We start from the raw sequence: 14,668 nt of genomic DNA, 5'->3' as shown, positions 1-14,668 counted from the left end.
GGAGACTTTCTGCAGAAGTTAGCAGCGTGTGAGCCCTGCTGTGCACTGCCTTCCTGAAGCAGGAGCAGGAAATAGCTGCTGGGGTAGAACAAAGTACCTTCGTGTTTTGAAAACACTGCTAGATACTACATCTCTCATCACCAAGTGAACTTCCCCCCTGTGTTGCCTTGCAATCCTTTCCCTGCACACATGGTGCATGTTGAACAGAAAGAAAACTCAAATGCCCTTAAGCTAACACTCTGATCAAGACAACATTGAGAGCACTATTCTCTTTTATTCCCACTACACCTTATTTAATGATGTGGACTTGTGCCTACAGCCGCTTTGCTGCTGCTGGAGCACAGTACCACTGTCATAAGCTTTCTCTTTGATACATATACACCAGTCACTGAAAAAAGCCTGAAGGATTTTAATCACAAATGGATTACAGCTGATACAAGTGTTCCAGATGGGGTAAAAAAAGATTTCAATCTACATAAATGAAGGCAAAATACTATGAGCTGTGTACCAAGGTAATTAATTAAATCAAATGAATGGTTTGATTAAAAAAATATGACATCTATACACACACCACTGGTAACCGCAGGGTTTTCTTCAAATAACTGATGCAGCTATTACCAGTGGAACAGAGTCCATGTCCCATCTCAGCAGCACTGCTTAAATCCTCTGCTAAGTGTCTTAGACCTTCTCTCAGTTGTGGGGTTTTGGTTGCTTGGTTTGGGGTTTATTTTTTGGTTCCCTTTGTTTTAAAAGTGATCATGTAACAAGTGCACACAAGAGACTTGTGCTTGGGTGAAAGCCAGGAGGGTGACAGTGATCTATATTTTTTCACCTGAGGCTGACCATGGGTAACTCTGAGAAAAAGCTAAGTCTGTGGTTTAAAACTTCCATGGCACACTTCGCTTTCAGCTTTTTAAGCACTTCACAAAGGCAGGCGTTTAAAAGTGGCCAACGAGATAACACAAAGTATCAACCAGACTGTTAAGGCTGCATCGCTCAAACACGACACAGTAGGGCAGTGGATGAACGCAAGCTTCAGTAGGAAAATGGCAATGTGACTGTGTAACTGCAGACTGGGCATGCATAGGATTGTCAAAGCAAACACTTTCAGACTGTATTTAATCTGGTATTTCTTAACCTCTGAACAAGGAACTTTCCACCACGTATCTTTAAGTTTGCTTTTCATCTGTGGTTGCTCTAAAAATGGTCAACAAACTGGAGTTACCAGCTTCTCCCAGCACTGCGTTATTAAATGTGAAACTGCACATACCTAAAGCTCTGATTCAGGAACCACTAAATGTTATCAGTTTGAATAATCTGCATCATCTATTTGAAAAGGCACCAATTCAGTGTTACACTGCAGTTCCTGCATGTGTTATAAGCCAGACCTAGAACTAAAAATACATATGGCATGAAAAGGTACATTCCTGTTCGGTCTGTGCCTACCCCAAAGAAGGAAACATCTTGCTGACCTACCAAAGCACTGTTTTCTTAACCAGCTTGTTTTGTTAAAGTAGCGTAGTTGAATCAAATCCATTAAAACCAGAATGAAACATGTCCATGATGTACTGTAAAGGTTTTTCAACAGCCCATAAGCATAAATATGAGAGTCGTACCTCCCTTAGCTCATAAACTATGACAGACACCTTTCCTCTGATACTTCTGGGACAGCTCAAAGTACCTTTATCCCAGAAGTCATCTTTTTCCACTGGATCTAGTGGGATCTGGGTAAGACTCTGTTAGTTTTGATCATCCATGACAAATCACTAAAAACTATTGATGGTTTTGACCATTTGTAATTAAATCAATATTTTAAAGACGTTTATGCAGTGATGAGATGTGACGTCATACTCTAGCCACCTAACTAAGCCCTGATCTGTGGTGTCTCTATTGACATGCAACAGATCAAAGCTGTAACACCCCTCTCAGTGCCTCAGAAAAGAAATAAATAGGATGTACTGGGACTAAAACAGTGCATAGTATTTATTTAAAGGATAGGTTTTTGTTACTGGACATCTGCAGCTCCTCCTCACTAACTTAAATTCAGTGCGTGCCTGATATCTCTAGAAGTCAAAGCCTAAGCAGATCAAAATCAATCGAGAGGGAGGAAAGGAAAAATAAAAAAGTGGGGAAAAAAGGGAAGAAGCTGTGGCTGCCCCATCCCTGGCAGTGCTCAAGGCCAGGTTGGACACAGGGGCTTGGAGCAAGCTGCTCTAGTGGAAGGTGTCCCTGCCCATGGCAGGGGGTTGGAACTGGATGAGCTTTTAGCTCCCTTCCAATCAAAACCAGTCCGGGATTCTATGAAAGTGACATAAATGTCCAAACAGAGGTGGTGGATTCACGGTTGCTCTGGGTAGATTTTTCACATCTGTCCATCTCCTTTCACTACCAGCTTCACACAGATCATGGCACTCTATGTCCATGAGACCTTGGCAGAGTCACAAAAACTGTGCGTGCAGAAGGGGAAAGAACATATCAAGAACACAGTGGTTTAAGGAAAAATACCCAGCTGCTGAAAGCACATACTTCATAAGGTTTACAAATCCATTCAACAAACCAGAGCTTTAATCTTTGTATATTTTGACAAAGAATAGCTGGGACCATTTTACAAACCATGAATTAATGTGAAGTTGAACATCTCTTGCACGGGATGAAGGATGCAGAATACAAGTCAGGGCATATAAACATCAGTGTTTTTCTATGCTAAACAAAGTCCACACTCACAAGTGTAAACTTAGGCTATTCAACCACGAAAACACTGAAAGAAAAGTAGAAAGGAATTTGTTTTCCCCTGCTAAGGCTGCCGTACAGGGCTGAACAGTGCTTATATTGAGGGGTTCAGATTTGAGCTGTGGGATACCTACACCCCTCACTCTCGCTTTAGCAGCAGAACACCACTGTGATTGCACAGTCTGCTTGAGCAATGGGAAGGCACATGAGTGATAACTCTCACACTGACTCACAAAATGAGGTTTTGGCTGTGGAAGAAATGGCAGGCAAATAGAAGAGCTGAGAGAGCCTCTTGGTCTGTCGACCTTGAAGAACAACGTTGGTGCAGAGCGACTGACTCCTGAACAGTGAGGGCAAGAGAACCTCACAGGAATTAGCACCCAATCTGAGAAACCACTTATGGAAAATACAACTTGCAAAAAGTGCATAGCGTGATCTACATTGCACTTCTTTCTGCCTAAGGGTGGGGAAGAGACTTGACCTCTTGGGGAAACAGATCTCAACTCCCCCCCAGGCTGTGGATATGTTTTCTGCTCGATTTATAACAACTTCAGAGACGCAGTAGGGGAAGAATATCACACTCACCCATCAGAGAGCACAAACAGAAATGCTAACGTGAAAGAATTAAATTCAGTAAGAATGACAGCTTAATCTTTGTATCTGAAATGTCAAGAGCTGGTACGGCAGAGACGCCAGGCAATGACCTTGACTGTGCCTTTGGGAGAAAGGTGGTAAAGTCAGCTTCCTACTCAGGAAAATCACTGCCCAAGTGAACCTTAAAAGCCTGCAGGACCATAAACAGTGGTGAGAAAGCCCCACAACGTGTCTGGCTTTAGGCTTGGACTGCTCACACATTTTCTGCTGGTTTATATTTTTTCAGCCAACATCTCTAGTGTTTCTTTGCTTCCATGCAGCTGTTCTTCAGAAGGCCAAGCAGCAGCTTTCAATGCAGGGGGCCCTCTGCCACTGAAAATCACCCCCAAGACTGTTATTTGCAAATGCTGCAAGTAGAGGGTGAGGAAGCAAAAGGACACAAGACATGAAAGAAGCTCAAAAATTATGTATCATGCATATTTTGATGAAGTTCTGTGATGTGGACCAGTGTGCAAGCAGGGAGATTTCAAAGGAACTGGAGCAGAGAAATACCCACATACCTGGTGCTGGCTGATCTGACAGTGGAACAGGTCTGAATTTTGTAAAGAGCCTTCTTGCATAGTACTGCATAGTCCTTAACTACTACAGATCATTCACAACAAGCTGTTTCTGTAACTGAGCTAATATTTGCTTTATCTTTGCTGTGCTATTTCATTCTATGAGACCTAGCCATTCCTTTGATAGGATCACAGGCACCTCACAGAAGTCCTCAACCAAAACACGTTGAGGACTGCAATAACCATCAGCACAAAATGACAACAGGTAAGGCATTCAGTAAGAAATGAGCTGTTTGAAAATCCCAGACCATATTTCAAAACATGTGCATTTTAAGGCAGTAATCATTAGACAAAAAGTCCCTGAAACAGTTATGCGGGTAGAAACCATATCCATAGCTTTGCCCTCTCGCTACAAAACTGTTTCTACCACCAGAACATTACCAGCCATTTGACCCAAACCAAGGGAGCATTATAGAGCAAAAAGGTGCCCGTCTCCCTGAACAGACACTTCTGAGCACACAAAGACAACAATGCAGTAAGTTTGGGTCAAAACAGAGACACCACATATTTGGGAATCATAGAATGAAATTCACAGACTGAATCCTAGACTGGTTTGTGTTGAAGGGACCATAAAGCTCATCCAGTTCCAATTTCTACATGGATTAGAGCACTTTCCTGAGGAAGCAGAAAAATAAGCTACATATAAAACAACACTCAGGAAAGATGTTTTCTGATTTAGTTGACAAGTTGCATTTTCTGAAGCTAATACTACACATTTCCATCAAATTTCCTACATAGCTACACGTGTTATTTTAAATTAGCATATACTGAAGATAATAAAGCTATAAGGGTGTTTTGCTGACCGCAGCATTACAGATTTATCTCTTTCCCAGGGCAAGTACAATATCATTAGTTATTTATTGTTCAAGTTTTATATGCCCAGAGTAGTAAAATTGTCATTTCATTTCTACAGGCTGTTTCACAGATAAAGCAGAAATCAAGTAGTTGCACAGTGTGTTTTGCTGAAGAATTAGCCCCATCTAAGAATCTCTCAGCAGTTAAAATAAATCCAGCTGCTGGTTACTTGTAGGCAGAGGAAATGACAACAGTTATGTTATGATCCATGATCTTCCAGTCGCAGATCTAAATGGAATCTAAAAGATAATGGAGCAGCAACAAAAGCTGAAGGTCAAGTCCAAGTAAGTCTCATGACTTCTTAAAGGGGTTTATCTAATGCATCGTGCTGAATATACCTCCTCCTAACACAAATATTTTGCAATTGTAGCATTCACAAACCATTAACAGGCACCCAAAATCCTAAGCCAAACACTACTGTAATAAAACAGGCTATATAATGTAAAAATGTATTACTGTGTTAATGTAAAAATGCTTTACATTGCACGATAGCAAAAAACTTCTCCACTCAAGGTCAAAACAAAAGGTCTGTTTCCCATTTGAGAACAAGCCCTTGCAAGAGATGGCGTTCACTTGCCAACTTTCATAAAAAAGATTAATCCACAATATCAATATGAATATAATTTTTCATACTAAAATTCAGATTTATTTTAAGGAAGTGGATAATATTTGTATTACATTTTATAGGCCCCTATAGTTACATCTGGTCCTTATTTATTCAAATTTTATTCAGCTTGCATAATATTTTTGCTTACAGTTATATTCGCGAAGATCAGAAAAGCTAAAACCTGAAAATTCAATGGCACTATTCATTAACATTCCTTTGCTCTGCAGTCATCGACATTTGCAAGCTCTCCTTTGATTCTGAAATAATAAAACTAAGGTAATAAGATGTTTAGTGTAAAAATATATGACTTAAGTCAGAATGATAGAAAGAGCTATGTTTCTATGATTCACATGCCAAAGCAAACTAAGGTTTTTCAAAAAGTATCCATGCTCATTTTAGGGGGAATAATAAAACACAAGAACTACATATTAAAATGTTAACTCGCTCACTCTCATTATTTTATCAAATAATAAGCATGTGAAAATTTGCAGTGTATAAGTGCATAACACAGGTTCTAAAGGACGCTTGAGATCCTGAATGCGTATGACACAGGAAGCCAAAAACCAGTGGTTTCATCAGCTGCAAGCAAGATCCTCCTGAAGTCCATTCTGACATGTCCTACTGCTTTTGTATGTTGTTAGCTTGAATTTTATGGTTGATTTACACTCCTGGAAGCCACCAACTTCTTCAAGCAAGGCACTGCTACGTTAAGCTAGCCTTACAGGCAGCTAAACCTGTGCCAAGGATCCATCAACTACATGATTTGCAAAACTTACTGCCCTAATTCCCATTTGTGATAACTCATGTACAAAGCAGTTTGGTTTCTTCATGCTGTTACAAGCTAATATCCTTCTGGAATTATGATGAATCCACCAACTTCAGTTTAACAATTTCCAACCAGGAATCAAAGCAATTCCTCACAATTTCAAGCTAACTGCATTTGCCACTCTGTCATTAAATTGCCTTCTGTTTTATAAATGTGGGTGATGGTTAAGAAGTGATTGCATTTTTTCCTCTCCCAGCTGCAAACTTCTCCCCTACAATACCCAAGCCATGATTAAAAACTTAGGCCTTCTATTGCCATTTTTCATTCTATTGTTCCATTCACTGTGTGACAGACTTAACAGCAACAATATCTATAGCCAATATATTGCTTAAACCCTCCCAAGGCCAATATCTTGCTTTCATTCGTAGTTTACAAGGTAAGCATATTCCACTAAAACAGTTTCAGACTTAGCCGGACTTGACGGCTGCCTACAAAGTTGCTTGGACCTTGGCTGTCTACAGGAGATGAAGTTATTTTTGCCTGAATCTAAATAGAACTGAGGTGGGAGGGAGGGAAGAAAACTCAACCAAGGGAGAACCTGTTTGTTTAAGGAACACAGAAGTCACAGAAGGCCTCATGTTTAGGTAGGTCTTTACTTCTGCCTCCAGCACTGCACGAAACAGAGATATCAGACTTGGCTTTGGTATTAGCAACAGCCTGCTCTTGGCAGTGCAGAGACCCTAGCAGGGTAATTAGCCCTCACAGCTCCAGGGGCAAACACTGGGTCTTGAACAGCTGCAATTTAAAGTCACAGTTTTCTTGATTATTCCCTTGTCCTTCCTTAACAGATGGGGTTTATGCAAGGTATGAATCACCTGGACTGACAGAATGAATCTAAATATTCCTCTGTCAAACTGCATCCCCACCATCGCCAAGCTCCCCTGCTCCACTGTGAGCCAGAAAGCCTTCTGGGCTAACTGAGGTGATTAGAAAAGCTTTTTCCTCTCCAACTCCAGTGTTACCAGCTCTCACACCAACTAGTATTAGCTGAGCACAGGCATATTCCATTACTTTTTGGAGCATTGCTAAAGCGTTCCAGTTCCCTGGCTTGGTGGATCACTTTATTGTACAGATGGAGGACCTTAAAGTTTGTTAAGTTGCCTTAAAAATGTTTTTTATTAAAGTCGGCTGAAAGCAAAAGTAAAACCATTAAATGTTTAACAAATTCGAAGTAGACACAGGATGAAGCATGTTTCTTTTTGTCCTTTCTATGTAAGGTTCAGGTAATGACCACCTCCTACCTACTCCACTTCCAAATTGCCCCTAGGTTACTGCTCCTGCAGTCATTTGTTCCTTTATGAGTGCTTCTTCAGCATTTCACTGGGATTTCAAAACCCAGCTGAGCCTCTGCACTCTCCTCTTCTCCCTTCCCAGAGTTATCTACTTCTGCCTGAGGGCAATGTCCCTGCACTAGCCTCCACCAGCCTTGAAATTGCTGAATGGCCTCCAGCATGCCCTGAGCCCCGGCAGCAAATACAGAGTCAATAGCTACGAGTCATCAACTCAACCATCACTAAATCATTCAGCTGGAAGCAAACCAGTGCTCCCACCTACCAAGAAAAGGTTTGTATCTTAGAGCAATGCTCTTCCCATGTCCTGCCAAGAATAAAACCCCTAAAAATTGACAATCCTCCTTCATAGAAAACGACTCCTTGCAAGCTGCAAACTGGACATGGCATTGCACCACCCACCACTCTGGGGTGATGATGGGGTTTGATATTTAACCCCACAGGCCATCTGGAGCAGTACCAGGACACCTTTTGTTAAGCAGTTCCTTGGTGCCCTCTTTTCTGACAGCTAAAGAAAACCTCATAGAAACTTTCTGGCAAAAGTGTTTCAGAGGAAAAAAGCCCATTACAATAGAATCCTGGAACAGTTTGGGGTGGAAGGGACCTTAAAGCTCATCCAGTTCAAACCCCTGCCACAGGCAGGGACACCTTCCACTAGAGCAGCTTGCTCCAAGCCCCTGTGTCCAACCTGGCCTTGAACACTGCCAGGGATGGGGCAGCCACAGCTTCTCTGGGCAACCTCTGCCAGTGTCTCACCACCTCTATAGTGAGCTGGACTCAGGACTGCAGGGGGATTCTCCCCAGAACATAGTAAAAGGGGGAAAATCCCCTCCCTTGAGGTGAAACTCCCTCGAGTTTCAGTACTTGAAACTAAATTATTTGCCTTGAAACAAGTTGTGGAGAATGCAATGAATGAAAAGCAGGATAACTGAGGAATTCCAGACCTGTAATTTATGGTGAACAACCAGACTACCCAGTGCTGCCAGTCCTGTATCCTGCAGGGCTAGTTATTAACCCTGGACCACAGGGTCCCTGCCTGCACAGCTTTGGGCCAGCTGGCCATGCCAACACTGGTTTGCTGCTGTGAACACCCACCTCTGAAAGCTGAACTCCACATCTGATTTAGAGTCACAGCTCATCCAGGCTCAGAGCTGGCAGCACAAACACCAGCATCCCAGCGTCTGCAGCAGCTCTCAGGGCTGCACCACAGGCATTGCCCAAACAGATCTGCTGCACTCAAGAGCCCTGGGCTGGAGCAGTTCAGGCACCCTGGGAGCACTGGCAGCTGCTGAGTGACAATGACACTCCTGTCAGGTTTATGGCTGCTATTAGCAGTGGTGGAGCTGACAAGCATTTATGCACAATTCAGCAATGAGAGGGCAGGATGGTGTCCTGGGGAGCAGGGGTCGAGCCTCAAACCTCATTTTGGGATGTTTCTGAAAACACTTCTTATTTTTTCCCCTATTTTTTATTTTAATTCCCACTCTGAGGTTACTTTTACAAGTTTGATTGGACTACAACCAAAGAAAAAAAATCTTCTCACAAATTGAAAGCCCTGTACTTCAGCCAGCTCCACTCTGCTGTTTAATTGCTTTAAAGCAGAGGCCATGTGTTGGGTTCTCTCAGGGGGACTTGGGAAGGTGAAATGAAAGACAGCGAAGAAAAAAGCAAAACCCCAAATCAAGCCTGAGAATAAAATGAAACAGGGCTCCTTAAGGGCTATAGCAGTCTATAAAGATCAACAACATGAAGATAACTCCCAAAGACAATCCTCACTTCTCCATGCCTTTTCCAGCTGATGCTCTCCTGCTCCCCTAAGCACACAGCCACAAGTCCTTGCTTATAATACATGCGACTTGAAAGGTTCTGCAAGTTTAATGGGAAGGTTGTCTTCTCAGCACAAAACATTTCACAAGGGTTAAGACATCACTTTCCAACCTCCTGAGCAAATTAACCTCCCTGCTCGCAGGCTGTATTTTTCAAGTATCTACTTGGTGATTTCTGATGAGATTCCTAAGGTTACGACTTAAAGTTGCACTCTATATTTCATCTGGAAGCAGTGCATCCCTTTAGTGGGCTGCCAGATTTATTATTCCACAAGCTGGGACTATATATCATGTGATTAAAAAAGATCCAAAATATTCTGAAGTCAGCTTTCCCATCACATGTGAGCTGCTCGTTGTGCATCGGTTAAGCATTTTCAGATCAACTGCATTTTAATACCACATAGATGGTCTTTATACTCTTGCCATAGCCACCTCAGATTTGATAAGGAACAGCCTCCCTGTATTCCCCATACTGATACGTTATTTCTGAGATCCCAGAAATAGGGATTCATATCCTTCATTGTTTCGTAGGCACTTGTACACCTGCACACGAAAGCAATGAACATACCCCAGTAGAAAAAGGAGGAGGAAATGACTAGTCATGTTTTGTTCTCTCAGAGGACAAAAAGGTAAAAGAAGTCTATGCAGCTGAGTGCCACAGGCAGGGACACCTTCCACTAGAGCAGCTTGCTCCAAGCCCCATCCAATCCAGGTTGGGTTGAACACTGCCTTGAACACTGCCAGGGATGGGGCAGCCACAGCTTCTCTGGGCACCCTGTGCCAGTGCCTCAGCACCCTCACAGGGAAGAGCTTCTGCCTAAGAGCTCATCTTGTTATATTTCCTCTCTAATCGATGCAACTCAGAAAGACAGAAGCTTTCCTACAGTCCTGCACAGTATTTCTTTTTACTCTTCCTCTTTATGTTATGGGAACTTCATTTCAACTCTTTAACAAAAAGGTTTTCTAACTTCATGGCAAAAAAGAGCATCAAAATAATCTGGGGGAGATGAGTAGCACACAGCAGGCAGAGCTATGAACGATCCCACCAGCTAAAGACACAACCCAGAGTACCTGCTTTGAGGAGAAGCATTTCCGTACTGTTTTGGCTAAGCAAGTTGTGGAGAATCCCAGAGAGGGTCTCTGCACATGGGAAATGATCAGATTTGACCGTGGTCTCACAAAGCAACTTGTTTCTTATGAAACAATATTGCTTGGCTTTGAATGAGCAGATTCAGAATTATGAAAAGAAACAGGGCCTCATTTTAGTAAGTCCTGTAAAGTGAGGATCAGAAACATGGGCAACCCAACTTCCCTCCATGAATTTGTTACTTCAATCAAGTACATAGGTCTTTCAGATTAATTCCTATGAGGACACTTTAGTGAACAAACTAATGAAAGCATAATACTTAACCAAAACCACTTACTCCATCTAAAGAATAAAATCCTTTGTATTTTTCTCATCTGCAATGTAAAGCAGATATTTATAATTTTCATTTATTTATATTAAAATCTCATGAAAGACATCTACCAGATTGCATGACAAGCTGCCATGCATTATTTCCAAATTCCAGTTAAATGAAAAAGCAGAGAGATGACGAATAATGTTGAACTTCTTATTTGAATCTACTCAACACTGAGGAGCTTGACTGAAAAGGGACTGGGTACAAAACAGCACATGGCTGGACAGACTGAAAACCTTTTACACTGATTTAAGCCTTCAGCATAACTCAGATCTATCACTATGTGAAACAGAGCAATTCAGCCAAACTCTACATAAACAGAGACTTGGATAAATGGGACTAAAAGCTGAACCTTTTCCATCTTAGCCCTAACAGTGTAAAAGGTACAGCCTGTATTTTGCAAAACAAAACTTTCTTTTTGCTTTCAACTTCCTTGTTTTTTTTCCCCTCTTTTTTCTTGCTCTGGAAAAGGATTACTACACTGCAGTGGTCTGCATCTACTGACACTCACAGTACTTCATTGCTTAATGATGCACCACTATGATATTTTCGGGAACAACTGTATGTAACAGAGCAGCTCTGTTGCCTTAAGTGTCTCTGTGGCAGGGGATTCAGGAGAACCCAGCAAGGATACCTCTGCAGCAGACTTGTTTACTGAGAGAACTGAATTTGACATTTCAAAGAAACAACCTGACATTCTGGTATACTGCAACATAGCATCTCTTAAATGGAAAGTGGAGTGGAAGCAGCAACAGTGGAGGCAGAGAAGGGTTTAGCACAACTACCTTGCTGAGCTTACACTTGAACTGATACATTTTAATTTAGCTGAAGATAATACTTTGAAAACCAGCATAGCCAAGATCAAGATTAAGCAAAAAAGACACAGAAAACAATAAAAGATTACCTTTGGTTTACCTCTGTGCAGCAAGGGCTTTTCCTGGCAGGCAGATAAATCACAGTTTGTTTAAACAGCTACTAAGCGCTTATGCTCTCAAGACAAGAGGGGTTAACCTTCCTGAAGTAGCTCTATCTCTGTGACATTAATTTCTAGTCCAACCATTCTGGTAACTTACCTGCTGGATGCTCTTAATTCACAATGGTTAAAAAAGAATACATATTTGTAAGCTGACTATAGCAGAAAGCACTACTGAAAGAGAAATCTTTCAATTTAAACAGAACAGAAAACAACTGATCTGATAGAAGGCAAAATTATCAACTTGTTATTGGAGATTGCAGTTGCTGGTTTCTTCTACCTGTACTAAACAATTCATTAAGGCAATTACAGATTAATGGCATCATTAGTTTCTGTGTGTTCTTCTGTCTCCTATTAGCAGAGGCAGTAAATATTAGTTTAACAGAAACTCACCAGTGGAGTGTCTTTGCCCCCAACGATGCTGAGTCCCAGGCCTGATCGGCCCTTAGATATCTCTATAGTCATCTCCTGCCCTGGAACTATAGAGCATGTTGCTGGATCCGCAGGCAACGGAGGTGGGAAGATGCCTGAGAACATGAAGAGGCAAACAAATAGGTCGCACTATTCAAAGAGAAAATGAAAACTGTCAAAGGAATCGTATGAGAGCAACTAATCAAGCTCTTGTACCTTTCTCTTCACTTTTACCAATTTAAATCAAACTAGAAGACTACTCCAAGTAATTTCTGAAGTCTCTATATCAAAGTGACTTTAGCTCTGGGAGTCTGGAAGGACATCTAATTCAGTGCAACCTATATGAATATAATATATACATTTATATAGGCTATTTATATAATATAAATTCAGATCACAACGGCAAGCTGTATTCCATTCAGGACAGGTAAGACCATATTCCAGCACCATGGAATGGACAGGATGTCCCAGACTGCCTTCCCTTCTACTTTAAATCAATAGAGGAACAATGCTTTTGTAAATAAAAGTCAATAAAACCAAGCAAAGACACCTTCAAGCTCTCAAAAATTGTAAAATGAGAGAAAAATGCAAACAATTTATAAAATAACTTAAAATAAGTCACTGAATGAATGTTCAAAGAAAAAGCTTCGGTGAAAATTTATCTGGGGGAAAATCCATCCTGGGTAAGGGGACTAAATATACACTATATTGGTGGAAAAAATAGCTGGCTCATACTACGGCTGGTGACTTCTGCCTCTGGAGAAAGGTAAGTCGGTGCTGGCTCCAGGGGTATCTCCTGTAAGTTTACAGGTGCTTTTGTGGAAGATTTGGATTGTTTGATCTGGTTGAGGACCTAAAAGCAAAGCAGAGGGAGAAAACATAAGTTATCAATCACAGAAAGGCATGTTATGGGGACAATATCTTTAGCTGTTGATTACTCTACCTTACCAAATCCAGTAGTCAATAGAAGGGAAACAAGCAATAAATATAGGTGAACTGAAAATATTCTCTTCACCAATAAATGGAAAATCAGGGTGACGGGACAACTGTACTTCCAGAAATGCTCATGAAGGAAGCAGGGACAGAGCATCACCTTTCTCACTTGTTCCTCTCATACCAAATAACGTAGGTTTCCCCAGTTATCCTCTTGCCCCCATAAATCACCCATTCTTCAACTAGATCAAGCCTCCCTTTTTGGTTAACACAAACACACATACCTTTTCTGGAAGCTGCTCCTCCGTTTCTTGCTGATCTGCCACCACTGGTTTGTCAGCTTTACATTTCACATCCTAAAAAGTCAAAAAGGAAAGTGAGATGTACTGCAAATGTCTCATTAGCTTAAATAAAATACCCTCCAAAACTCAAAATGATGATTCTAGGTCTACATAGTGCTATTTTTCACGTAAGTACATCTGTAGCACAACACAAAGCCAAAGCCCAGAATCATAGAATCCCAGACTGGTTTGGGCTGGAAGGGACCTTAAAGCTCATCCAGTTCCAACCCCTGCCACAGGCAGGGACACCTTCCACTAGAGCAGCTTGCTCCAAGCCCCTGTGTCCAACCTGGCCTTGAACACTGCCAGGGATGGGGCAGCCACAGCTTCTCTGGACACCCTGTGCCAGCGCCTCAGCACCCTCACAGGGAAGAGCTTCTGCCTAAGAGCTCATCTCAGTCTCCCCTCTGGCAGCTTAAAGCCATTCCCCTTGGCTTGCCTCTACAGGCTCTTGTCCAAAGCCCCTCTCCAGGTTTCTTGTAGGCCTCTTGAAGGCCCACAATAAGAGAGAGCCTTCTCCAGACTGAACTTGAAAGAGGAAAATCTAGTGAGAATACAGGGAATATCAGGAGTTATTAAAACCACACCCAACAGTTTTGAAGTCACAGAATGTAAGGAAGGGATTTCTGGGGAGGAGATTATCACATGTGGTCTGTATTGTTTCTGAGCAATATGTAGCTCTAAAGAACAAAGAAGTGTGTCCTCTGAGGAGGCTAGGACAGCAATTCCCATACTGTGTGGAAACATGCAGGAATCAGAGTGCGCACCCTTTGGTGCCTATAGCAGGGAGGTGTTCAAAGTCATCTCTTCTCTCCTTCTCTCTTCCTTTCTTGGTAGTCCTCAGGAACAATGAGCATGCTTCCAGCAATTAAATAAAATAATTGCTCAAAATGCATCATCCAGCCTCATTATAAATATCTCAAACAACTGCACTTTAATATGCGCTCAATCTGTATCCTAATTTCCTTTCACATCTTTGCAATACACTACAAAACACTGTTAACTCCTACTTCTACAACTACTTCCAGACAGTTACAGTGTCCTCCCCTCGCTAGCTCTTAGCCAAACTTAGGCTGCTTTGACCACAGTGTCAGGTATCCCACTCCATGTTAAAAAACCTGATAAAACAACCTAGTTTGCAGAAAAGCTGAGCACCAGCTTCAAGAGACAACAGGGCCGTTCTGTTGCATCTCAGAAGAATTTCTA

At 41.8% G+C, this 14,668-nt stretch overlaps 1 protein-coding gene across 4 annotated transcripts in view; it reads right to left on the bottom strand.

Annotated features, from left to right (window-relative positions):
- Positions 1–14,668, bottom strand: part of PATJ (PATJ crumbs cell polarity complex component) — a 154,354-nt gene that overhangs the window by 22,062 nt on the left and 117,624 nt on the right. For all 4 annotated transcript variants that reach the window (XM_062617518.1, XM_062617514.1, XM_062617515.1 and 1 more), the window contains 3 exons: positions 13,406–13,477; positions 12,924–13,041; positions 12,171–12,304 (listed from right to left, as the gene is read on the bottom strand). In XM_062617518.1, coding sequence (XP_062473502.1) covers positions 12,171–12,304; positions 12,924–13,041; positions 13,406–13,477 — 324 coding nt within the window. The remainder of the gene's footprint in view (positions 1–12,170; positions 12,305–12,923; positions 13,042–13,405; positions 13,478–14,668) is intronic.

Source organism: Pezoporus occidentalis, unplaced genomic scaffold (assembly GCF_034315485.1).
Source record: "Pezoporus occidentalis ecotype Australia unplaced genomic scaffold, CSIRO_AGI_Poc_V1 ctg198, whole genome shotgun sequence".
Taxonomy (NCBI): domain Eukaryota; kingdom Metazoa; phylum Chordata; class Aves; order Psittaciformes; family Psittacidae; genus Pezoporus; species Pezoporus occidentalis.
This window is presented reverse-complemented; position numbering and strand designations above follow the sequence as displayed.